Genomic DNA, 27,122 nt, shown 5'->3' with positions numbered 1-27,122 from the left:
ACATGACTGTGTGTTTAATAACAATGGAACATTTGTTCATTTTCTTGTGGACCGATCTACAAAACATGCTACAATTGTGACCCTCTGCTTGATCTAATAAATACCCCTGATGTCGATGCTATCTTTAAGGCTACCGGGATCTAAGTTTATTGCCCCCCAAAAATAACCTGTGGCAATAATGAGAAATCTCATATTCTTACTGTACCTTTGACGGATCTTACCCTTTTATTTCTCTGCTTTTCCAGTTTGGCCCACTTGAAAGAGTCCAACAGCCAGGATGATTTTAAAACTAAGGTAACATTTATTTGTTACACGAAGTACATGTAATACAAAGGATTAGGCATCGTCTTACCCCTGTCATTCCTCCTTCTGACCAGAAGGTGGCAGTGTATACTTATTTTGAAACGCTGTGATAGCAGGCTGACTTTACTCTTCATTTTATGCATCAATCTTTTATTCATCAATTGTAACCTCTTTACTACCCTCTATTTTCACTCTAATTATGCCCCTCTGTCCTTCTCTTCTCTCTATTCATGAAATTGTGGCACACTCACTCACTCACTCACTCACTCACTCACTCACTCACTCACTCACTCACTCACTCACTCACTCACCCACCCACTCACCCCCCCACTTACTCACCCCCCCACCCAGACGGAGCCCCGCCTCCTGGCCCAGATGAAGGCGGTGTCGGCGGAGTACCTGGGTCCATCACCGGACTCGGCGGCCAGCAGCAGGCAGCAGTACATCACCAAGTCCCTGGCCTCGCTGACCGACATCCAGGAGGACTGCCTGGGGATGGGCCTGGGCCTGGGGCTGAGCCTCAGCCTGGCCTCGGGGGGCTTCGGCCTCAACATGGCCCTCAGGGACCCCGGCCACAAGGAGCGCGCCTCCCGGACCGTCAGCCTGCCGGTCAGGGGACACACCTTGTGAGTCTACTCCACCTCCAGTACAGTCCGGCGGCTAGGGATTAGTGGGTAGAGTGCAGTCTAGTGGTTAGGGTGTAGTCTAGTGGTTAGGGTGTAGTCTAGTGGTTAGGGTGTAGTCTAGTGGTTAGGGTGTAGTCTAGTGGTTAGGATGTAGTCTAGTGGTTAGGGTGTAGTCTAGTGGTTAGAGTGTAGTCTAGTGGGTAGAATGTAGTCTAGTGGTTAGGGTGTAGTCTAGTGGTTAGGGTGAAGGGGTTACACAGCGTTCACACTGTACTTGTCCGTCGACGGATCTCATTGCCTTTTTTTTATTCGGCCACTCTCGAAATACATTGTAGTAACTGCGACGCTGCTTGGACTGCCCAATGATATTGCCATTGTGGTAGAACCCGGGGAAACGCATGAATATGTAACAAAGCCGGCCGGCAGCACGGAGATTGATGGCCACGCGAAGCAACACTCTCCTTGCAACTACGGTATCCCTTTTGCATTAACAAGCAGGATGAAACTGAAAAAAGCCGGCTTTGTTAGCGGGAGACGATTTCATTGGCTGCAGGCTGCGTCTAAAAGACTCCTCCCCCATACGTCAGACACGCCCTCCATCATCCGTCGAAGGACATGTAGAATTTGAACGCGCTATTAGGATGTAGTCTAGTTGTTAGGGTGAAAAAAAGGTGCCTGCATTACATTTTTTTACTAATAAGCACAGAATTATGACCTAATAACCTGGTGTTTGTAAGCCAATCAAAAAACGATGTAGGCTAGAGCTTGTTGCTTAGTGTGTGTGTGTGTGTGTGTGTGTGTGTGTGTGTGTGTGTGTGTGTGTGTGTGTGTGTGTGTGTGTGTGTGTGTGCGTTCCCACGCCCTCAGTCCTAGGCAGTCCCGGGGTTATGAGACTTCCCCCTTGATGCGGAGGAAGTCCTACGACCGTGCATACAGGTAACAACAGCCCTGTCACATATGAATAAATACATGTGACTGGCTTTATGCCAGGAGAGTGGAGGGAGACTGGAAGGTGGGTTGACATGCAATGACCTGGTGCATTGGATCGTCCCAATCGAACCCGGGTTGCTTCCGAAGGTGCATGTGGTTAGCATGTTAACCACACTTGCATACTCGGTGCGTTTGCCGTTATGAAATGTGCTGGAAACACTGGCTGCATGCCCGAGCAAAATACTCTGCGTACACGCTTGCTTGTTTTCCTCGGAAGATCGGGCAACCCTAGCGTGTTGTGTTTTGACAATCTACCCACAACCAACAATTGTTTCTCAGTTGCTTTGGAACCGTTTGTGTGTTCAGAGTTTGACCAGGTTCATCCAAAATTCCTGCAAGTCTGTGTTCCATCTTTTTATAATTTTTTTCAAGTCTGTGTTCCATCTTTTTATCTTTTTTTCCTCCCCCATGTGTCAGGCCGGCCGACGGCTCCACCCCTCCTTCCTCCCCCCCGCTCCGGATCAGGAACGACCGCAACGTCTTCTCCAGGCTCACCAGCAATCACACCCAGGGCACCGCGCTGGACAAGTGAGGACACTCGCTCTCGCACTCGCACACATAATCACACACAGACACACTCTTATATATTTACTCAAAGACACACAACAAGAAAGCTACACAAATTGCACCCACACACACACTCACCTTTTCACAATACACACACACCTACTGTATGTGCGCAAACATGCAGGCACGCAGGCACACAAACACGCATACAGACACACACACACACACTTAAATCACTGGGTGACACTCCAACCAAACGGCTCTTTTGTGTCCTTACATTGCGATCAAAACAGACTGTGTGTATGTGTGACTGTGTGTTTGACTGTCTGTGTGTGTGTGTGTGTGTGTGTGTGTGTGTGTGGTGGGGGGGGGGGGGGGGGGGTCAGGCCCGTGGGGTGCCTCTCACCCCCAGGGTATAGATTGACCTACGAGAAGGTGTTCTTTCACCTCACAGAGGGACCAGTGCTCAGTCGTACTACCAAAGCTTTCAAAGCTCGCCTCTAAAAGCACCTCGGTCACTTCCTCCTGTCAATAAAAACCCAGCCTCCGTGGAGAGGGACCGAGAGCGAGGAGATCTTTCCTTCCATGTTTGTATTTCCTGTTTTGTCTGTTATTGTTTTTCTGCATGTTTTTCATATTTTGCACTCCAACAGGTCCTTTCTTCTGACAGATGAATCACCTTATGCTTGACGGTGTGGTCGTTTAGTTTTTATTTGTATGTTTGAGTGTGTTTGCATGAGAGTTTGTGTGCGTTACTGCGTTTGTGTGAGTGCGTGATGGATTTATCCCACATTAATTATTAGCTTTGGAGTCAGTTCCATGATAAACTAATTTAAACGTGTTTAGATAACTCATAGCTCAAACAGCTCATTAGGGATAGTAAAGCGTCCATCTGTACCAGTTTGAAAACATCTGTCTGATTCTCATACTGATCACTCAGGAAAGCTCCCAAACATTTTATAATGCTTTATACGTTTTGTTTTAGACACACAGTCAAGCTGAAAAAATGTAGACATGTGTCAAACTGTCCATCAGTGTTCAGACAACGATAACAGCAACAACATAATATGTCCCCAGGCTAGCATTTCCCTTTACATTCAAGTAAATGTCAATATCTCCGAGTGAATTTGGATTTCCTTCATCGACTGCATTATAACGCTCCAATTTGAGGATGATTGACACCCTCTTCATCCAATCAATCACGTTACCCCCCCCCTACTGCTCTTCACTGTTGTGACGGCGTCGATGCCGACCCTATTCCTCCTAGCTTTGTAAAAGCTTTAAAGTAGCCTAATGACGTGTGCGTTCATTACCCCCCCCTTGGTATCGGTGGCCCGGCGTCTCATTCCCAGTTTCCATGACTGATGTCTTCCCTTAACCTTTAACCTCTGACTTGACCCCTCCCCCCCCCCCCCACACTCCACCACCCTAGCCCTGTTATTGTTCATTCTGTCTTCCTCTTTTCTTTCCCTGAAGCCGTTGTACCGTCTAGTCTCTCGCTCTCAATACAAGTTGACGAGTTCGGTGATGACCGGCGGCGAGCCGGTCTGCGGTGTAGACGCTTCTCCACCATTGCAGCCTGCTCCTTGCATAGCACATGTGATGTAGGGATACAAAACACCCCTCGGGTTATCCCCGTCTTCCTGTATTCACAGAGCAGACTTTATGTGTGGACAAGTGCCCACCTCAAGCTCCCTAACTTCCCCATCTGCTTGTCGAGAAAATGGTGTCGCTTCATTAAAACCCGACTGCCGCCCTTCCTTCCTTTCTTCCTCCATGTTGACTTCATTATGACAGTAACTCCTTTCTGTCCTCCTAAGTGTGGTTAACCCTGTCCTCCTCCTCCTCCTCCTCCTCCTCCTCCTCCATCATTCCTGATCCTTCTGCCTCCAGGTCGGACGACAGCGACTCCTCTCTCTCCGAGGTGCTCAGGTAGAGGAACCCAGTCTTTCTGACTTTATTGTCTTGCTTGTTGACTCCCCCTGCCCTGTAGTCCCGCCTCCTTCCCACCGGTCACCTGTGTCCATCTGGCTCTCCGTCCATCACCTGCCTGGCCGGTTCAACCTCTGCTGTGTTTTTTGATTGGATGAGGTGGCGGGATGCCGTGTGGTGCATGTTTTAACCACATCACTGCTTACTGCTTCCATCCCTTGTCTTTAACAGTGTGGCGTGTGTGTGTGTATGTGTGTGTGTGTGTGTGTGTGTGTGTGTGTGTGCGTGTGTACGTGCATTTCTCATTGTACATGATGATAGGCCTGCATGAGCCTCACTACGGTTTGATGAGACAGAAGAGCAGATGCGGCTTTATAAATCCCGGAAGGGGGGGTTCTGTATTAAAGCAGAACAGAACCATCCAGATCAAACAAGAGAAGATGATAACCAAATGAAATGTGGACAGAAAATAAATTCTTCATCCCTTTCCACTAAGGCTAAGTCGACATTGCTAAAAAAATAAAAATGGACGTGGTCATTTTCCAATATTAATCTGTGTTGTACTATCGCATGCTTTCATTCAGCTCTTACAACTATACATCCGACCCATGTGGGGACACATTTCTATGGCTCCTTGTGAAAAGGGAGGCGGGTAAGAACTCCATCCCCCCCTACAGAGCAGGGGGGGTGGCTGAGGAGAACCACAAAGGATCTGCAGCCACTGTGCCAAATCCCATCTGGGCTGGGAGGAACAATGTCCCTTTATTCTACCTCTCACACATGTACAGTATTCAACCACACACACACACACACACACACACACACACACACACACACACACACACACACACACACACACACACACACACACACACACACACACACACACACACGTCAACTCCTTGCATAGCAGACCACACACTCACTCAATCTGTATCAAATCTATTCTACCTGACACACTGAAAATGCCTCATGAAAACAGATAGATTGATATGAAAAAATCAGTCTATCATCATCTATAATGCATTCAGGTCGCTCTCATATTAGAAGTTTAGCAACACGATGCTACACAGACATTATCCACAATGCTGGTCAGATGCTTTAACCATACCGCCTCCAGAGACCAGTTCATGGCAGCCCGGGGTTAAGATGATTGACCCCTAGGTTGAGAGAGGGTTGTGTGTGTCTCACGCTCAAACGCTGCCCATCCTCCTTTCCACCATATTATTAACACCAGGCTACACTCGCATCCCATCTACTCGTACCTCTCTCTCTACTCTATCCCTCTCTACTCTATCCCTCTCTCTAGCTATCTCTCCCTTCTGTCTCTTTCTCTCCTCTATTCCTCTCTACCTTTCTCCCTCCCATGTCTCCTCTTTATCTATATATCCTCTTACTCTGATTCTGTCTCTCTCTCTCTCTTTCCCGTCCCTCTCTACCATCATTCGACAATCCTTTCTCCTTTGATTGATCCTGAATCCATAATAATTCTGCTGTCAGCTGCAATCTTGCCTGTATCAAAGGGGAAGCCTCCTCACTTTGATAACCCTAATATCCAAACATTATACAGCCAATCAGATCACTCTATTGAACAATATATCTTTTCTTTCGATGCTTGAGCTGTGAAAGATGAAACAACATGGTTACAGCTCTTCACTGAGCTGTTCTATGAAACAAGGATGGGTTCCATCACTTGTTTGTTAAGCTATGGCTGTGGTATGGTTGGGCTTTAAAAGTCTGTGGCTGTCACAAACACCAATCTCGTCCCTTTTAATTTGAATTTCTTCGTAAGACGTGTGGGAACGTGCCTGATCTGTCTTTGTCTCCGGGTGGTTTAACGATGCGCTGGTAAAGCTTGTTGAGGTTGAGGTTGAAGACGTCATGCAGCGTTCTGACACCGGTAGGAGAAAGAAATCTCTCTGGCAACTTTGACAATATGCCAACACATTATTCTAGCAAAGCAAACGGTCCTGCTCCTCCTCTCTCGTTCTGGCTCTCTCCTCATCTCCTCTCTCTTTTACTTCTCTCCCACTGTCTTGCACTTGCTCTCTGCTCCCCCTCTTTTTTCTCTTGGTCACTCACTCAGCAGCATATCCTGTCCTATAAGCAATACCCACTCCATCTCTTCTTCCCTGTATCTTCCCACCATCCCCTCCCTTCCTTCCTGATCTCTCTTTCACTTTCTCTCATTCTCTCCCTCTCTCCCTTGTTCTCTTATTCTCTCTGTCCCTCTTTCTCGTTCTATTTTTTTTCCCCTACCTACCCTCAAACTCCCTATCAAACACACCCTTAATTTTTATTACAGAAGCCACCAGGGATCCATTTTCCTCCACATTCCTCTCTCTCTCTCTCTCTCTCTCTCTCTCTCTCTCTCTCTCTCTCTCTCTCTCGCTCTGCCTCACTCTCTCGCTCTGCCTGTCTCTCCCTTTGCCTCGCTCTCTCGCTCTGCTGACTGCTCTCTAAGTGCCTGCAGCCCTCTGTCAGACTCTGTCAGCTGGACAGCAGGGAGCATTGGCGTTCGGCTGTGTGTGTGTGTATGTTAGAAAGGCTGAAGTGGGCAGCTTTTGCACATAAAGCTCCCTTGGTTGATCCTTCCTCACCCAACATAATGGCTCCTCTCTCCAGACGAGGCCGAGGGAGAAGAGGACGGGCGAAAAAGCACAAAATGAAAACATAAGCCACAAGTCGTCATCTATATTGCTGTATTACTATATACTGTGTTATTGTGTAAAAACATACATGTGTGTGTGTGTGTGTGTGTGTGTGTGTGTGTGTGGATGCCTGCGTGTTGACGCTGGTTTTCATAATGATTTTGAAGTATCTTATGGTTTATTGTATCCCCACAAAGCCTCACTTATAATTATTTCTACCATTTGTGAAATCGTCTCTTTTGTGCATGTTTGTGACCGGCCTGTGCCTTGCTACCCCTACTAGTGCACCATGTCGTGGGGTAACCTCCTCATGTGTGTGTGTGTGTGTGTTTCTGCAGAGGGTCGATCGTCCCCATCGGGGGGGTGAAGGGCGGCCGCAGCGCCCCCCTGCAGTGTCTGTCCGTGGCGGAGGGTCACTCCAAGCCCGTGCTCTGCCTGGATGCCACCGACGAGCTGCTCTTCACCGGGTCGAAAGGTCAAATGTCACCTTAGAAACAAATGAACAAATATGCATGAATGGCAGTACGGTCAGCCAATGAGACTCCTCGGTGGGGTGGAAGGAGGGATCAACATGTTTAAAGGTCCCATGGCATGCTACTTTATGGTTGCTTTTATATAGGTGTTAATGTTCCCCTAAAGCAGTGTTTGAAGACGTTCAAGAAATTCAGCCTTGGTGCAGAATTACAGCCACTACGAGCCAGTCCCACAAAGAGCTTTCCACAAACGTGACGTTTCTGTGTCTGAATCTTTAAATGCTAATGAGGAGGAGAGAGGCGGGTCAAGGGGGCTGGGGATGTGTCCCTGAGCAGCTTGCGGCCACGGTACCATGTGCTAGTGTTTACAGTGGATGTATCGCAATGGATCGAAATCATGATATCAGGTGTAGGCGCACCCAGCTTTTGGCCGTGTTCTGTAAATATTTTAGAACAGTCCGGGTGCTCCGGCGGGAGTCCTGGAGCTCTATATCTAAATAACATCATATTATGCATAGATATCTATATCATATAATATATATTATCATGGCCAAAAGCTGTGTGCGCCTCCAGATGATACTATGAATCTCAAACGACTGCATCGGGTCCTCCGACGTCTCTGTTCTTTCACTTCCGTGTCAATCTGAAGTACAGACTGAACCGCGAAATGGAAGAGAAAGGGATTGTTGCCGTTTGCGGACTCCCGGTACTTCCACAACGAGAATCGTAGTGGGGGTTGCCCAGGAGTGTCTCCCGCCGGAGCCCGCCGGTGCACCACCATCAGGCACCACCATCGGGGCACCACCGCCACTGGGCCACCGCCACGGGGCTCCAACCGCCAAACTTAATCAAGTTTTTCTAGAGAAAAAAGTTGCCTGATTCGCGTCTGTACGTTGACCCTGTATGGAGTCGTGTCGCCCCGTCGCGTTTGATGTGAGCAATCAGTTAGGTGGCATCCGTCCTTGGTTGGCATGGCGTTCAGTTTTTCCTGCTCACAACTACGCAAACTCCACTCCGCAATCGCTCCTGGACTTAACATCCCCATCGTAAATGAACTCGGACTTCTGCGTCGCCCCCGTTATGCCCACCGGAATACATTGCAGTAACTTTGTTTACCACCAGCAGTCTGAGCAGTGCATTCCCTCCATCTGGACGCTCGTCGCACAACAGACACGTCATCAGAGCACTGTCACCACCAGGCTATTTCACTCTAAGCAGGACAGAAAACGTGGAGTGGGTCACAGCCTACTCCGGCCCCCACGGAGACACTGCGGCAAGACCACCCCAGCACCCCGTTAAAATGTAACTCTTTTTTAGAACAATCCCTCAATAACAACACATATTTTAATTCATGACCACATCACCAACGAGGAGATACACTTCATGAGGTCTACCATGGTCTTAATGAAGCGTGTTCTCTGGCTACACCTACCTTAGCAAACCCTGCACGGTGGTGGCCTTGCCGTTGTGCACCAGGGAGACTTTGGGTTGTCCCCTCTGTCCCTGCCGGTTCACTCCCTTTTTTGAACGCCTTGCATCATATGCAAACCGCCACTTTCCATTACATTTCTCCTGATTAACCGGCCCCCCCCAAACCGAATCCAGCCTTCATCCCCGAGATACATGACCTCCTCACCACACTCTGTACAACCCCAGGGAAATATCATCACACTCTGTGATTTTAATATTCATGTTAACAACCGCTCTACCTACTCTGTAGACGGTCTCAAACTCACTCTACACGTCAATGTCCCAACACACTCCAGAGGCCAACTCTTGATTGGTTGTACCTCAACTCCACCCCCATCAGCAATCTCTCGATGCACGATCTGGGCGTGTACGACCATAAGGTCATCTCAATGGAGCTACCCACCCTGTCTCCCCTCAATAAGCCCGACAGACAAATCAGTTTCAGGAACCTTAAAAACATCAAGCCATTCACCCTGACTACTGACCTCCGCCATCTCTCCACTGCCAACTCAGTCACTGAATCCGTTGGATCTCTACAATTCATCACACAGCCCCCTCCTGGACCACCATGACCCAGTCAAGACCAGAACTGTCACCTTCACATGCTCAGCCCCCTGGTACACCAGTAAGCTGCGGCTACTGAAGAGAACGGGGCGTGTCCTTAAACGGCGTTCAAGAACTCGAGACTCACTGTTCAAAAACGAGCCTACCGGTCACATCAGAAGGCCTACAGCAAGTCCCTCAGTGACACACGGTCCTGGTTCTACTCCCACATCTTCAACAATAGCCGTGGTACCTCAACCATTATTCATCTCCTCAAACCTCAGCCCCCCCTACACTCAGACACCACACAGGAGCGGTGCAACAGCTTCATCTCTTTCTTCAAAACGAAAGTTGAAGAAAGGCATCCGCTCCCCTCTCTCCAGCCCCCCACACCACACTCCCTCCCCTCTCTCCAGCCCCCCTGCCTCCCCAACCCCCCTTCTCTCCAGCCCCCCCGCTCTCCCTGCATTTCCAGTCACATCCCCTGATGCCTCAGTCCGGGACTACTCAGCCCCTCTGCTGTTCCACAGACATCCCACAGCATGAGGTTGAAGACATCTTAAGGAAGATGAAGCCCTCCACCTGTGCCCTGGACCCGTTTACCTTTGCCCTGATAAAAAGTCAATCCTCTGCAATAAGTCTGATGATCACCAAAATCATCAACCACTTCCTCCGGTCCGGCCATGTCCCCACATCTCTGAAAACTGCTGTCATCAAGTCACTCCTCAAAAAGCCCAGCCTTGACCTCGAAGTACCAATAACCGCCCCATCTCCAACCTCACTTTCCTATCAAAGGTGTTGGAAAGCGTAGTTTCTGCCCAACTCAACAACCACCTAATATTAAACAGTCTGTACGAGTTCCAGTCTGGTTTCCGCTCTGGCCACAGTACTGTAACTGCTCTGGTCAGGGTCACCAATGACCTGCTGATGAATGCTGATGCTTTCTCACTGGCATCACTGGCATCACTTCTCATCCTTCTCGACCTCACCACAGCATTTGACACCGTGTACCACCGCATCCTTCTACACCACCTCCACTCCTCCATCGGACTCTCTGACATTACCCTGGCCTGGTTGACATCGTATCTCACAGATAGGAGTAAGGTGTATGTGTTCCTGGGAGGTGCTGCAAGTCAGACACACACTCTTTCACCTGTGGTGCCCCTCAAGGATCAGTCCTTGGCCCAATCCTCTTCACTCTGTACATCCTCCGCCTTGGTCATGTCATCAGCCGGCATGGAATATCTTTCCGCTGCTACGCTGATGACCCCAAACTCTACATCAGAACCAAACCAACTCCCTCTGCAGCCCTATCAACACCTGCCTGGAAGACATAAAGGTGTGGATGACGGCTAACTTCCTGCAACTTAACAGCTCAAAAACGGAGGCCATTCTTGTTGGCACACCACACCAGACCTGGTCATCCACTATCACCAGCATCACCGTCTCCCGCCACGACATCCACCTTTCATCCTCAGGCACTAACCTCGGTGTCAGAATGGACCCTCACCTGACCTTTAAGGCCCACATTAAACATCTTTGCAAGACCTCCTTCTTCTATCTCAGGAAGATTGCGAAACTCCGCCCCAAAATCACTCTCCCTGATGCCGAAAAACGTGTCCACGCCTTTGTCTCCTCCAGGCTGGACTACTGCAACCCACTTCTCATCGGGATCCCCAGCAAGAACATCCAGCGGCTGCAGTACATCCAGAGCTGTGCTGCCAGGATCCTGATGAGGGTGCGGAAGAACGACCACATCACACCCGTCCTCAAATCCCTTCATAGGCTTCCTGTCCAGTACAGGATTGAATTCAAAGTCTCCTTGCTGTCCCACCAGTGCCTCCATGGCACTGCCCCCCTCTGACTCACAAAACTCATCACCCCCCCATTCCTCCTCACGCAATCTCCGCTCTTGACAGGCAAACCTCCTCCAGCCTCGGAGGACAAAGCTCCATCCACGGGCGGCCGCGCCTTCTGCACAGCTGTTCCCAGTCTGTGGAACAGTTTCACCGACCATTTAAGGGCACAGACTGCAGATTATTAAAAAAAGGCTTGAAAACCTATCTTTTGAGAAAAAGCCTTTGGCTATACTACTTTAAACCTTACAATATTTTATGTAGCCTCTCTCTGCCTCGGTTTTAGATTTAGTATATGTATATATATATTTTATATGGGTTTGGTCACAGAAATACCTACCTTGCTCTTTTTACCACTAGGCTATCCTGCCCCCCGTCCCCCTCTAAAGCCTTCCTTCCTGTCCCTGCAGACCGTACGTGCAAGCTGTGGAACCTTGGGACAGGCCAGGAGTTGGCCACTCTGAAGGGACACCCAAACAACGTGGTGTCGGTCAGGTACTGCTCCTCCTCCGGCCTGCTCTTCTCCGTCTCCACCTCCTACATCAAGGTCTGGGACATCCGGGACAACGCCAAATGTGTCCGCACGCTCACGTAAGTGGAGAACTTCTGCAAGGCTTCCCCTTTGGGGAACTGCATGGGAGAGCTAAAAAGCACTTTGAGTTTAATTTCAAAGCGTTAGCTGGAGCGGGTAACCCGCTGTGGCTTTGTGTGCCACTTCCAACAGAAACCCCCAACAATCGTTAATCGTTTAAACATTTCATTAACATTTTTCATTAAAAAGAGTGTTTGAATCAGCAGTCAATTAATGAACTAAAGGGATTCAACTCACATTCACCGTGCACATAAATATGGATGAAAATATGAATGGAATAGAAAATATCAAGGAAAACTGTGAAACACGAAATTTGAATGAACCAAAGCATATTACGCGACCAATCGCCCTCTGCGCTGTAATCATACGGTTTATTGGCTCTCATCCTTCTCTGCTGAGAAGAATGACCCCGAAGGCACGCACACAGACAGACAGACAGACAGTCAGACAGACAGACAGACAGACAGACAGACAGACAGACAGACAGACAGACAGACAGACAGACAGACAGACAGACAGACAGACACCAAACCAAACCAGGGTTCTTATTCCTGTGCCCCCCCCCCCCTCCCTCAACCCTATAAACAACCTGTGGTGTGTGTGTGGCTCTTCCCTCTCCAGCTCCTCAGGGCAGGTGGTGGCGGGCGACGCGTGCGCGGGCACCACCACGCGCACCATCACCTTTGCCCAAGGCGAGTACCAGATAAACCAGATCGCCCTCAACCCCTCCGGCACAGTGCTGTACGCCGCAGCGGGGAACGCTGTCCGTATCTGGGACCTCACTAGGTACGCTCCTCCTCTCGCTCCCGGAAGAACTCACTGTGTGCTTTATACAGCAGCCGGGCTGTATTCTCACCGAGGCGTCCCTCACACAACAGGGATGAGGGGGTGTTTGTTTCCCCCCCCCCTTGATCCTAATCCCTGTGCGTTTGAACACGCCAAATCCTGAGCGTGAAGAGCTTTTCTTTTGAAGTTGGAAATCGATTTGAGTAAAAACACAGAGTTGCTTTAATGCATCGCTGGGCTTTTTACAGAACTGAAGACCTTAAAGGACCCATGACATGCCACCAGGCGTGAGTGGGATTAGCCTTACAAGCCGTTTTGGAAATCTGGCTCTTATGACATCACAAGTGGGCATGTCCACCTAGTGTGTGACGGATAGATGGGCAACGTTTGCTACTGTCCACTGGATAGGCTGGTAGACTGCTCTATCCAGCACACATCTAGGTGGACGCAACCACTTGTGATGTCATAAGATCCCGATTTTCAAACCGGCTTGTAAGGCGTATCACACACACACCTGGTGGCATGTCATGGGACCTTTAAAAACAAAACAAACTGTTGACAGATCTATGTGGACCGCTTTGGTTTTTACTAGAGCTGTCAAGCGATTAAAATATTTAATCGTGATTAATCGCATTAATGTCATAGTTAACTTACGATTAATCGCAAATTATTTTTCTATGCTAAATATCCCTTGATTTTTTTGTCCCATAATTCTTCTCATTTTAATTCTCTTATCAACATGGTGAAGTGCATCGGCTTGCCTTGTGCAAATGATTTTTTATTGATAACAACATTGGCATACTGATCAAAACAGGACGATACAAAAAAAGAGCCTATAGTGCAATTAAACGACTGCTTTGAACAAATGTCATTTGAACATAGCAGTCAGGCTACTGCTTCTTTGTTTTGAGCCAAAGAAAAAAGAAAAAAAAAAAATATATATTTTATTTTTTATAAAATAATTCCGTTAATCGCGCGATAAAATTTTTAACGCCGTTAAATTTGGTTTGCGTTAACACGGTTAATAACGCGTTTAACTGACAGCTCTAGTTTTTACTTCTGCAGCGGATCTATGAGGATATCGAATGAGACATATTGAGCTCTGTTTAAGTTGGACCTTAAGTGCTTCACCCTTTTTTTATGACCAAGAATATCTTGTGTGTGTTTGTCTGTGTGTTTCTCTGTGGGTGTGCGTGTGTGAGTCTCTGTGTGCGTGCTTGTTTTTGTGTGTCTGTGTGTGGTGTGCATGTAATGCGTGTTTCTGTGTGTGTTTGTGAGTCTCTGTGTGCGTGCTTGTTTTTGTGTGTCTGTGTGTGTGTGTGTGTGTGTGTGTATGTAACATGTGTGTAACTCTTTGCATGTGGGCTTGTATGTGTGTGTGTCCAGGATGCAGGCCATCGGGAGGCTGACCGGGCACATCGGCTCTGTCATGTGTCTCACTGTGGGGCAGCCCCTCAAGGGCAAGGACCAGGTCATCACCGGCTCCAAGGACCACTACGTCAAGGTCTGACCCACAGTCACACACACACACACACACGCACGCACGCACGCACGCACGCACGCACGCACGCACGCACGCACACACACACACACACACACACACACACACACACACACACACACACACACACACACACACACACACACACACACACACACACACACACACACACACACACACACACACGTACCCACTCGGGGTGAAATGGGATTAGTATTTGTTGCAGTCCTGTACGAGGTCTACAGTTCCGGGATTGGTACGAACTGCGACCCAACAATACATTAATCAATAATTGTTCAGTCCCAAAAAATACTAATATGTGAATACCTTGGGAAAAAATATATGTAGACATAAACCGTTAATTAATGACGGTATGTTCCGAAAAGGTTAACATGATGCATGGTTTGAAACGATGGGTCGAATCTGTGTTTTTGAGCATGACAACCTGAAAACACACACCATCAGCCCCTGCCCAGAACGTTATGGCTTGTTTAGAATAATTTCAACTTAGACGCCTCTGAAACCTCTGCAGAAACACGCCGCAGGATAGGGTGCATGGCCCCTCCCCTAACAAATATTTCTGCAGCACTTTCTCCATTGGAAACCAGTGAGGTGGAGTGGGGCGTGCTCATTCAGCCAAAGTGTCTCAAGGAACACATAGAGGAGACAGTTGGCAGGACGCGCCAGACTAACCAAGTTGCTGCAAAACAGCAACAACAATAAAAGCAGGCACTACTATAATTTTCTTGATGTTTCTATGTGCTGCTGGAAGCCACGCTTTCCAACTTATAATTAGGGTTGGGTATCGTTTGGGTTTTATCCGATACCGGTGCCTACTCTGTACTTTTCAAACGGTTCCGGTGCTAAAACGGTTCTCGAACCGGTACTTAAAAAAACAAAACGGCACACACTTGCATACATGCACGACTTGTTATGAGTTTCACATTAAGCAGAAAGTAAGCGGACACTGAGTGAATGGCAACAGTGTTTGCTAGCCTACTTGATATGCAAGATTTACGGTTGGCATTAAATTACTCGACTTACCCGAAGAGGCTGCTGTGTGTGCTGTGACTGATAAATATCTTTTTAAAAAATAATTACAAATAATATGAATTACTCGCTGTAAGCAGGCAGGCACGCATCATGGCGCAACATTACTGCCAAAGTCATATTAAGTAATATAACTCAGAAAAAGTATTTGAAGCGAATAACGACTCTGTTTTTGATTTGTTTATTTGGTTTTGAACAGAAAGTTTTGGATGCATGCATCGGCTTTGAGTTTGTTTGTTTGTTACTTTAAAATGACATTCGCTCGCAACGCACACACACACACACACACACACGCACACACACACACACACGTTCATTCACGTTCACCCACTACAACCTGCCGACCTTCAATCAAAACAACCTCAAGTAAGCGATGCCACAGCGCGTTGACAAGTCCGTCCACGAGTCTCGAGGCGCCCATAGGCTTTATGGTTTATATGTTTGAAAGCCGTGACACACTCTTTTTGGCGGTATATATAAAAAAAATCATATCCTAACGAAAATACACACCGTTATTCAGTGTGAACCGATATAGCGCCCAGCACTGACGCAAGTTGGCGCCATGGGGGCGGGGCAGGGGGCGTTAAAAACGTCAGGCACCGTTATGAGGAACCGAAATGTGCGTTCTTATTCGATCTCGTTACAACCGTTTACGTCGGAACCGGTTCCCTACTGGAACCGAGTTTCGGTGCTCAACCCTACTTATAATTCGATCAATGGATGTCAAACCGCACCGGTATCAAACCGAACCTCCTTTTCTGTAATCAGAGTGTGACAGCCCGTTATGCACATCTGGGTGCTCTACCACCCCTTTGTCTTTTCCTCTTTCGCAGGTGTTTGACGTAGCAGAAGGCACTCTGGGTAACGTAGGCCCGGCCCATAACTTTGAGCCCCCCCATTACGACGGCATCGAGTGCCTGGCCGTGCAGGGAGACGTGCTGTTCAGCGGGTCCCGAGACAACGGCATCAAGAAGTGGGACCTGGAGCAGCAGGAGCTCACACAGGTGTGTTGAGTGTGGTACTGGGTTAGTGGTTCCTCTCCAGAGATAGTCGCATGTTTGTTGTGTTGTGTGTTGTTAGAACTGTGACTGGAAATGGCTTTAGAGTTCTCAGCAAGCAGGCTCAATATGTTTAATTTAATGTGTAGTAAAGAGCGTGTGTGTGTGTGTCTGAGACTTTGTGTGTGCATGTGGGATTATGTCTGTGTGCGCATGCTGTTTTTAGATGTCGTGGGCGAGGGCTGCAGGCTAGTAGTAGGAGGTAACCGTGAGCAGGTTTCAACAGAGACAATGGCAGACAGCTGGGCGGGAGCTGTGCTAAATCTACTCCTATTAGCACAGAGCTAGCAGCATGACGCCTTTGTTGCTAAATAAAAATGCATTGTTGCTTGGGATTTCTGTACCAAACCAATGTCATAGCACAACGTGTGTGTGTGTGTGTGTGTGTGTGTGTGTGTGTGTGTGTGTGTGTGTGTGTGTGTGTGTGTGTGTGTGTGTGTGTGTGTGTGTGTGTGTGTGTGTGCGTGTGTGTGTGCACACCCGCGCGTTTGTGTGTCCGTGCGTGTTTGGATATTTTTAGCAATAAAGATGACGAATTGTATGTTGCGTGTGTAAATTACATGTAATTAAATGCAAATTAGAATAATCAGTTAAAACGTGAGGTTCAGTGTGTGATTCCGTTTTGCAAATGTGTTGACTAAGCCACAGAATGAATATCTCTTTATATGTCCATATAAAGAAATATGTTGACATTTATAAGGGATACTTTTGAAATTACAAAACAATTAAAAGTAATATCTAAATGTTTTGTACAGTGGTGTTGATCACAAGTTCTACTCACAAAACAAAAGATCACTATTATGTAATAATGTACATTCTTCCAAATCATAGTAATTCTTTTGCAGAATAAGATGCCTTTGTTGTCCTTGCGGCAAAGGGAAATGGATCAATTTAAAGATTTAAAGGTTGTTCATGCTTGGTACACACTCGATCAAATTTCTAATTTAGAAAATTTGAGAGACCACACACATTTCGATAAATTAAGATAAATGTAACTGTTTTAGTCGTTTAGTGTGTGGAAGGGAACGACTTTGCCAACACAGCACTCTCAGAAATCTCGCCAAGCAAGGTGGACGACAGTCTGGAACAATCGTTTCTTCGGAACATTTTACCGCTACAGGCTGTGCCTTCATTTCCAAAGCCATGGTTACTTGATGAATTGTTGGTATAATGTTATGTCAGCGTGGCTCCTAATTGGCTATCATCTTTCCCACATGACAATCAATTGCCTGCAACCTCGGCCTGTGTGTTGGGGTTCCCCTCATACTACAGGATATCGGATCCTAAATATTTAACATGTTTAATAATGTGCAGGATAATCTTGCAAACAACATCGGCAGACATCATTATATACAATTATAAGATATCCATGTTTGACAGCCAGCAGGTTGAAACATACATAAATCAAACGCTTTATTAATGTCTGTAGGTGGTCCTTTTCTGTCACACTTTTTGCTAGGTGCCTTTTAAAAGCAAACATGTGCTAATCTAGCACAACAGTGTTATGGTTACCGTGCCAATTGAGGTGCCTAAACGAGAACTGGCATTGTCTGGAACAGAGTTCTCTTTATCCTGGCTAAAAATACAATTAGAAAGCACAAACGTCTGGCCAAGGTGGTGGTCTGTCAAATACTAATTCCACTTACTAATTAAAATCATTGGAAGGCTTTGCTTTCGAAGGAGAACCTTCTCTATAGAATATAATTACTAGTCTCAGAAACTTCTCTATTTGATATTATTACTAGTCTCAGAACATTCCCTACATAATATATGACTTGTCTCAGAACCTTTTCTATATGATATTATTACTGGTCTCAGAACCTTCTCCATGGGATATTATTAATAGTCTCGTTACCTTCTTTATTCGTAGATATTATTAGTAGACTAGAATTCTAAATAAAATACAAATCCTAGAGTTCACCGTAGAATCATCTCCATTAATGTTATTACTGGTCTTCAAAGTCAAACTCCTCCATAGGATCTGATGAAGAAACAATTCTCCACCCACCATGTTGTCCCACTCAGTTTATTTATAGACAATTGCTTTCAGGCAAACAAATGCAATTCAAAGCGAACACAGGCAGTTTACATTAAATAGTCCTTAATTTGAAGCTAAGCTATAAATGTTTAGTTTGGCTGAAGCGACTAACATGTAGTTCCTCTAATGGGCTATTGGTGAAAAATGTCGTATTAGATTTCATCTAATGATACAAAACCCAGTGTTTCCCCCAGCACTGTACAGTTAAGGCGGCCGCTTTAACAACAATAGGGCCGCCCCCTTGACTACCAATGTATGCATATAAAAAAATAAAATAGTATATATATATTTGTGCCGTGCGTAAACCAGTGGCTGACGTCACGGCAGTGCGTCCGTTTGTTTTACAGTCTTTGTTCTCGTCACCTACAGCAAATCCCCAACGCCCACAAGGACTGGGTGTGTGCCCTGGCGTACGTGCCCGGTCGCCCCATGCTGCTCAGCGCCTGCCGGGGGGGCATGCTGAAGGTGTGGAACGTGGAGAACTTCACCCCTATAGGCGAGGTCAAAGGTCATGACAGTCCCATCAACGCTATCTGCACCAACTCCAGGCACATCTTCACGGCGTCCAGGTCAGAGGAACTAAGCGTCTCACGACAAATCTATGGCTGCATCTATTGATCAGGTTATGAATGTGGTACATACTGTCTACAGATATATGTCAAGGTCACTTTCTACACACCACCTAGCTGGCTGCCACATTCCATCTAGGTGACTTTTCTTGGCTCCTTCAAAATTGCAAATGTTGCAGAAAATGACCTATGAGGCCCCATGCTGCCCTAAAGGGAAACTGGTCTTACCTGTGCACACTGATAACTCAATGTGCCACAGGTGACCATCAGACTCGGCCAAGTGAGGCTACAAAAACCAGCCTTCATTCACACACACCCCCTACAATGTCCTCGTTATACTTTGCTATGGATAAAGGGTTAGGGTTATGCCCCCTGTCTGTCTGTCTGTCTGTCAGTCTGTTTGGAAGTCTGTCTGTTAGTTTGGCGGTCTGACTGACTGTCTGTCTGTCTGCCAACTCTCTCTCTGTCTTTTTGTCTGTCTGGTGGTCTCGTCTGTCTATCTCTCTGTCTGTCTGTCTGTCTGTCTGTCTGGCTGGCTGGTGGTATGGCAGTCCGCAGACTTGTCCATCTTTCAATTTTTTCTGTCCATCTGTCAGTCACTCTGCTGGTATGTAAGTCTATCTTTCTGTCTGGGTGAGTCAGTCTGTCTGTCTGTCTTTGTGTATGTCAGTCTATCTGGGTATGTCTGTCGGTCTGAAAGGTTGCTAGTTTGATCCCCAGCAGTGTTGACGTGTCCCTGAGCAAGACACTTAACCCTAATTGCTCCTGATGAGCTGGCTGTCGCCTTGCATGGTTGACTCTGCCGTCGGTGTGTCAATGTGTGTATTAACCGATGTAAGTCGCTTTGGATAAAAGCGTCTGCTAAATGCCCTAACTGTAACTGTAACTGGTCTGTCTGTTTATCTGTTTAGTCAGCCTTTCTGTCTGTGTGTCTGTCTGCCTTTCTGTCCCTCTGTCTGTCTGTGGGTATGTCAGCCTTCCGATCCGTCTGTCCATCTATGCCACCTGTGTGTGTGTGTGTGTGTGTGTGTGTGTGTGTGTGTGTGTGTGTGTGTGTGTGTGTGTGTGTGTGTGTGTGTGTGTGTGTGTGTGTGTGTGTGTGTGTGTTAACCCCCCAGCGCTGCCGGGGGGTTAATAGTGGTGTTTATGATGTTTCTGCCTCCGATCTTGATGTTTTCACAACAACATGGCGGTCATGCCTCACCTCTGCCGGTTCCAGCAGCAGGACTGTGGTCTGGTGCTCACCCGCTGGTACCGGTGCCTTCTGCAAAGAGCCAGATCAGATCCTATTTTCTTTCTCGGTATTATCTGACAAGTGTTTTGTTGTGGCCGTGCTTCCATTAGAGGAGGTGAGATAATGGATGTGTGCTGGCCCTCTTGCCACCACCCTCCCTCTGCTCTCTTCTCTCTGCTCTCAGCACAAGCCTGCGTTTGATAATTCACATTCTCATTCAGTCGTCCTCAGCATAATGAAAATGTGTCTGCCGACTCCCCCTTCTACACGTACGCCCGTCTGTTCTGCGTTTCTTCTCTAGTCTTTCTTGCATCTCTATCGTTGCTCTATTCCTTACTGTCAATTAAATTCTCTCTCTCTCTCTCGCTCTCGCTCTCTCTCTCTCTCGCGTGCTCTCGCTCTCGCTCTCTCTCTCTGTAGTGTTTTGCTCTCATGCTCTGCTCTCCTTTCTTCTTCTGGTTGAGCCCTGTCACCTGAACTGTTCCTCTCCTTCTACACCCACCAATTCCCTCTGCTGTTCTCCACCTACCCATCCGCCACTTTCCTCTCCTCTTCTTCCTTCTCCTCCTCTCTCCTCTCCTCACCTCTTATCCCTCCTCTCCACATAACTCTTCTCCCCCCCTCCCCTCCTCTCCCCCTCCCCTCCCCTTCTCCCCTCCTCTCCCCTCCCACCAGTGACTGCAGGGTGAAGCTGTGGAGCTACGTCCCGGGCCTGACTCCCTGTCTCCCTCGCCGGGTGCTGGCCATCAAGGGCCGAGCCACCAGTCTCCCCTGAGTGTCTCACCAACCCCTTCCTCCTTCCTCTGGTACTTCACACTAACCATCCTCCTTCTAGTCACCCTGCTGATCCCGTACCGCCTCAGTATATCCTCCTTTTTCATCCAGATATTTTTTCTCATTTCCCCTCGCCGTTGGCTTTACCATCCCTGGTTATTTTCATCTTTTCGCTCTTCATTTCTCCCTGGGTTTCTTTAAATCTCTGTTGTCCTCAGTTTGTTGTGTCCTTTCATAAATAAATCACCAGCACATATCAGCTACATACAAGGGACGCCTTTCTGTTCACAGCAGCTTCCAGCAGCGTTTTTTCCCAAATGTATTACACCTCTTCAGGCTGAGTTAACCATCTCCATTGTGTCCCAGTGGACGCTGGCCAGGGGGTTTATTTATTTCCATAAACGCTTGTTTGACCTAATAGATTTGACCAGGTCAAGGTGTCGTGGTTTATATCGTTATGAGCCAACTCTGGGCTGCTGTGAGACGCAGCGATAACAAAGCCCTCTTGATGCAGTGTTCTGATCCTAAGGATCCTAATGATCCTTTCATTCTATAGAATATAGAGAATGTACAGCTTTGATTATCGTGTTCACTTTGCCAAGGAGTTCCTTATACCATAAGAGTTGTTTAACAGTTTAAAGGAAATGGATGTCATAACTTTCATAAATCAGACACCTGTGTGTGTGTGTGTGTGTGTGTGTGTGTGTGTGTGTGTGTGTGTGTGTGTGTGTGTGTGTGTGTGTGTGTGTGTGTGTGTGTGTGTGTATACAGTACATTGTGTCTAAGTGTGTTTGTGTCTTTCTAAGAAATAACACAATGACTTCTCTCTACCTGGTCTCTGAAGCGACATGAGGGTGAAGATTTGGCAATCGAAGGCGAGGAAGAAGAGCTGAAGGATCAGTGGATCGCGTTGGGGGAAGGATTGACTGTAGCTTTGACCTCTGACCTGCAACCGTCTCCTACACAGGGGGGGGGGGGGGTGGGCTGGACCTGAAAGACGCTAACAAACTAATTTATCCGTTCGTCACTTAGAGAAAAAAAATGAAAAAGAGACATGCAATATGTTGGACCACATCTGCTGTTTTTTGTGTTGTTTTCTCCGTTTGATCTGCCAATCTTAAAGTGCCAAGTGCCAATATCTGTTGCCAGTTTCTTCGGCCAGAGAAACACCCGGTCGATGCGTCTTTTCCCGGTCCTCCAAGATCCATCTGGAAAGAAAAAAAGAAAAAGTGTCCTTCTGTTTATTTGTCAAGAGATGAAAACAGAAACGAAAACATGACAATAGAGTGCTGCTCAGAGACATCTTCCTGTGTGTATATTTATTATTAAGACTTGTTCTAGAATGACATTGACTGTCATGATTCCTGATCCTACTGACTGAAACTCCCTCACCATCCCTGTCCCCCCATCCTGGCCAAAGACTGGACGTTGGTCCTTCTCTTCTATGTCATGAGTCATGGATCAGACTGGATGACAGCTGGCCTTCCAATAGGTAGCATCCATCCTCCACGCTGGCTGTGGTGGACCCACCGTGGACAGGATGCTCCTGAATAAACCATCACTGAAATTAGATGAAAAAAACTAAAGTTAAGATTGATGGTAGAAAACAAACATGCATGGGTCAGGGTCGCTGTACTTCATGGTTTTGCTCCTCATTTGTCTTTTTGTATTTTTTTTTGTTGTAATCCACTCTCCCCTCTCTCTCCTGTCAGTCTACACCACTGACGCTACTCCATCTTCATTTACTGCCATTTTGTTTTGTCCTTCCCTACCTCAATTGTTTTATTTTTTTGTTTAGAAGAAAGCTGAGCCCGCACCTATTTATGGGTTTCTGAGAATAACTGACTGCTTTGCTTTTCCGACCTGTTAATTGATGTTGCCAATAGGCCCTGGGTGGCCCCCATTGGGTGGGCCCCCTGGGTCTGCCCACCACTGACCTGGCACAGAGCATGTCCACCAGCGCCTCTCCATACTGTGTATTTATATCTGCACTGCTTACTTCAGCGGAAACTAAACATAATGCAACACATCCCCAACACATTACGCACACACAAACTCACACACTCTGCAATACTTGTGATCTAAGTACTTTAGGGACCGCCTAGCTCCGGGACAAGGGAGAGAGGGAGCCCCCAGTACCCACACACACCCACATCCCCCAGCCTTATCACCAGCATCAAACTGCCGAGCCCTGCTGGAGCCTTCACCTCCCCACCAGTCACTCCTCTTCCCAGGGAGAGAGAGGAGGAAGAAGCACATTAATTGGTGCTCTTCCCGCTCTGCCTGCGGCAGCCGTTTGAAGCGCTAAAAATAGTCAGAGTGAGGAGGGATTTCTTCTTTAAATGTCCTGATTATTATTTTCCGCTGCGACATGACGGACAACCTTTCATTTGATGAATTTGTTTTTTTGTTGTTTGAGCAAGGCTGTCTATCCGGCTCAAACAAACACATGCACACATAAATAAGCAGGTGCTCTAGCACGCATGCAGGCGTCCACGAATACACACACACGCACACCACGCATACACTCGCACAGAGCCTTATTGGAGGATGTTGATCATTTCCATTCTTGGATTGCGAATTAGCTCTTCGTACTACAGCTTTGTTTAGAGTCCATTGAGCTATATTTATTCACTCTCCAAGAACACACACAGAAGTGCATTACACACAAGCAAAGATACCACACACACTCGCACAGACTGCTCGCAAAAGTCTAGAATTAAAGGTTTGATCTGTTATCTCTCTATTGGCTGCTGTTAAGCACAGTGTTTCCTCATGTTTTCAGTGGTGGTGAGTTCTGTTTGCTTCCCTCACTGGATTAATGACTCTGACACATCATGAGCTGCTTGGATCTTATCCTATATTAACATTACTGGTACATATGGATGGCCGTTGTACCAAACACAAACACACACACACTCACAGAGAAGTAGTGAACTGCACATGGTAAACTTGACGCGGGAACACATTAAGTAGTCCCACTAAGTGTTATATTCTAACAATTTTTGACAGGAGCTCCGTATACAATGCAATAGGTAGCTGCATACACAGCCTTTGACATGTTTGATCTGGTGTGTGTGTGTGTGTGTGTGTGTGTGTGTGTGTGTGTGTTTGAATGAGAAAAATGTTCTATCACTCAGGAATGAATTGTAAGATGGTTGTTTTAGCCAAAATCATTTTTGACATTTCAGAAAATGTATGTAGCTCATATGAATTTAACCAAATGCTTATTTTTATTTCTTTATTTTTATTATAATTTCAATTTTTTTTCATTGCTTTGTGCTCCCGTTCTTGTATTCAATCATTCATTGTTTGTGTTTTAATCATGCAGACCCCTTTTTTAATCTCTCCCATCCTGGTTTGTTCCCTTGAACCCTTCCAATACTTAACTTCGGTATTCAATTTTCTTTCTGAATGGAAATTCCATAATTTTATTTAGAATTTCTAATTTGGCTAATTTGGCTTTTCACTCAAGGGTTTTTCCACTCACGCTCTTCTTAAACGCGCTTGGCTTCCAATCCTCCAGTTTAGCCCGGTTGCTATAGCGCTCCAGCTTACCGTTTGGTCTCCGACCTCACAAACATGGCAGAGTTTTATGAGGTTATTTTCTCTTTTTTCCCCACTGTGATTTTGTTGTACTGTGATTAAGTAGTAATCCTAGGTACTTCTTAAGGTATAGCCTGGCTCCATGGTGACTGGAACATGTTTTGTTCAAAAACCCTCCAGAAGCAGATGCTTGTGCATCCTCAGTGCTGTGCATAGGGGTCTACAGTGTGTGTGCCCCCTTCTGTGTGCGCTTACATCCCATTGGCTTAACGTCTCTGGCTGGCTGCTATTCTCCACAAGAATCCCCGCCCCTAGTATCCCTCCCAGAATGTGTTATTCTGTAATCATCTATGCACACACAAACGAAATATGGAGATTGTTTGTCCAGACTTGTCTTAGTGAGCTTCTAGCTCTGCCAATGTCAACCCCTTCCCTTGTGCTGATCTTCTGTATATAAATGTATCCCCTGTGTTTCAATCTAGGGAGAGATGTTGTCATGTTTAACAATGTAGCTGGCAGACATAAAGTAGCCTACTTGCTATCGAATCCTGCTTATCAGTCCTAGCACTGTTTCACAGGCACACAGTCCAAAGTCGAGCCTTGACTCTCGAGTTTACAGAGTTTGTGATGACCATTGTGTTTATCACAAATCAAACCTATACTGGAATTTTGGCATTTTTGTGGACTGTTGGTGGATGAGTTATTGGTTTGGTGAATACAATGCTTTACATACAATCTGAGTGTGAAAATGTTTCCAATAGCTCAAGCACATTGTTGTAGGATTTGGTCTCAATTAATGCTATTCCGCTTCATTTGAGCTATCAATGGCTATGGCTACCGCTTAGACGCACACCTCATGTTAATATTACCAAACCGACTCAGCCATCCAATCAGCGGGCGAGCCGGGGATCATGTGACGAATGAGATTTTGAGTTCCTTAACCCCAGAAGTACAAGCATCTGAGCAGCAGGAATGAGGCCACAGCCATAGGCCAAAGGTATAAATGGCCTCAACACATAAAGGTATAAGGAGGACTTGTAGAGGTGGTGCAAAAATGTAGGATTCACTGTCGTTGCTGGAATTTTAAATAGTTTCCAATTCCGCCTGGAGTACGGTTCATATTATTCGGCCATCATCTTCTCTGCTTATTCGACCAGTTTGGCTGATGGAATGACCTTCAAAACCAACGCGCAGATCCCCCTGCAGGGCACTGCGCTGCAGAGCGGGGGAACGCATCTGAAACACAGCCAAGGGTTGTTCATGAGGGGACTGTGTGCTCGGGTGCTCGGTTGAAGAACCACAAGTGCACAAATTTCTTTGCCCTGCTGTCGCAGAAAATGATATTACGTGTGTGTGTGTTTGTGTGGCTAGAGATGAGGTGACTTGGGTAGCAGGTCTATGCGAACTATGAGCTCTTGGGACGTTAAGCACGGTCGAAGGTCATATGTGCCTTTTATTGCACTGAAAACTTCCTCCATTAAAGACTGTAAATGGATGTACAGCTTTGATTATGTTTGTCCAGTACATTTTGGGTTTTTATTTTTTTATTTTTAATCCGACAATGCATGTAACCAAACCATGTAAATTGTCTCTTGACTGTAAATAGTGTAAGTACGTATTTAATGATGAACACATGGAGGTCCCATGGCGAAAATAAAACCTAGTTGAATACTGCTGTTCCTGTTTGTGTCGTCCTTTTCTGAAGCCTCCTTTTTGTTTGATTAGGGGTAACATGAAAGAATGTCCTGTCATTTTATCATGCAAACAATTTTATGTTTGGCGATGTCTGTTTGTTAATGCTATGCATACCAAGTTTCATGCTGATAGATGAAATACGCAAACTGAGTTTGAAAATGCCATCTGCGGCAGAAATCCATTGTACGATAGGAACTCATCCCCTGGCATGAATGGGTGGCTTGGAAATAATGGAAATATTTTTTATGATTTGGAGTCATATATTTGTATGTTTATTTATCCAACTTTTGTGTACTTCTGTAACCTTATACACAACATCCTGAGATAACTTCTAGTCGTGGATTGTGCTGCATTACCTTATAAACAAATGTTTGGCATCATAACCTTATCTCACCCAATCACGAGATGTGGTGAACTTGGTCCACCTTTGGTTTCAGAGATCATTATGGGATGATGTTCACCTTTGGGGGGATTCAGATCCTCACCGCATCATGTCAGGGACTTGCATCAACCTATCACGGTTTGTTTCTCTATAATGACCGGCTGGCTTTACATTATCCCGCTTATTATATAGCAACTTCCTAAAGGAAACAATTATCTGACTAAAAATAAAGAACACAAAAATATTGTGTTATTTAAAACAAATTTGTATTGCTTCTTCTAAAGCAAAGTCTTTTCGATTCTAAGGTTAGAATTAGCCTCCATTTCGAGTATATTTTATGGCATTGATCTGGTCTAGAAATAACAGACTGCTGAATGCCGTAATTGACAAATCAAAATAAGTGGAGACGGTGGTGGACTACAGAAAGTCTCCAGCAGCACTAGCCCCAATCTTGCTTCATGGTTCCCCGGTGAACACTGGCGAATCATTTCGCTTCCTGGGCACAGTCATCTCCCGTGACCTAAAGTGGGAATCAAATATCAGGTC

General features: G+C 46.5%; 1 protein-coding gene across 1 annotated transcript in view; it reads left to right on the top strand.

The window, feature by feature from the left end:
• Positions 1–26,175, top strand: part of LOC132460115 (kinesin-like protein KIF21B) — a 60,063-nt gene extending 33,888 nt beyond the window's left edge. The window contains exons 12-24 of the mRNA XM_060055158.1: positions 246–294; positions 655–929; positions 1,797–1,865; positions 2,337–2,447; positions 4,320–4,358; positions 7,348–7,484; positions 11,762–11,942; positions 12,565–12,729; positions 14,116–14,233; positions 16,114–16,284; positions 18,746–18,945; positions 20,855–20,985; positions 21,798–26,175. Coding sequence (XP_059911141.1) covers positions 246–294; positions 655–929; positions 1,797–1,865; positions 2,337–2,447; positions 4,320–4,358; positions 7,348–7,484; positions 11,762–11,942; positions 12,565–12,729; positions 14,116–14,233; positions 16,114–16,284; positions 18,746–18,945; positions 20,855–20,954 — 1,615 coding nt within the window. The 3' untranslated portion in view covers positions 20,955–20,985; positions 21,798–26,175. The remainder of the gene's footprint in view (positions 1–245; positions 295–654; positions 930–1,796; positions 1,866–2,336; positions 2,448–4,319; positions 4,359–7,347; positions 7,485–11,761; positions 11,943–12,564; positions 12,730–14,115; positions 14,234–16,113; positions 16,285–18,745; positions 18,946–20,854; positions 20,986–21,797) is intronic.
• Positions 26,176–27,122: the final 947 nt, after the last annotated feature.

This window comes from Gadus macrocephalus, chromosome 1 (genome assembly GCF_031168955.1).
Source record: "Gadus macrocephalus chromosome 1, ASM3116895v1".
Classification (NCBI taxonomy): Eukaryota; Metazoa; Chordata; class Actinopteri; order Gadiformes; family Gadidae; genus Gadus; species Gadus macrocephalus.
The sequence above is the reverse complement of the archived record's forward strand: the minus strand, read 5'-3'. Positions and strand labels throughout refer to the sequence as shown.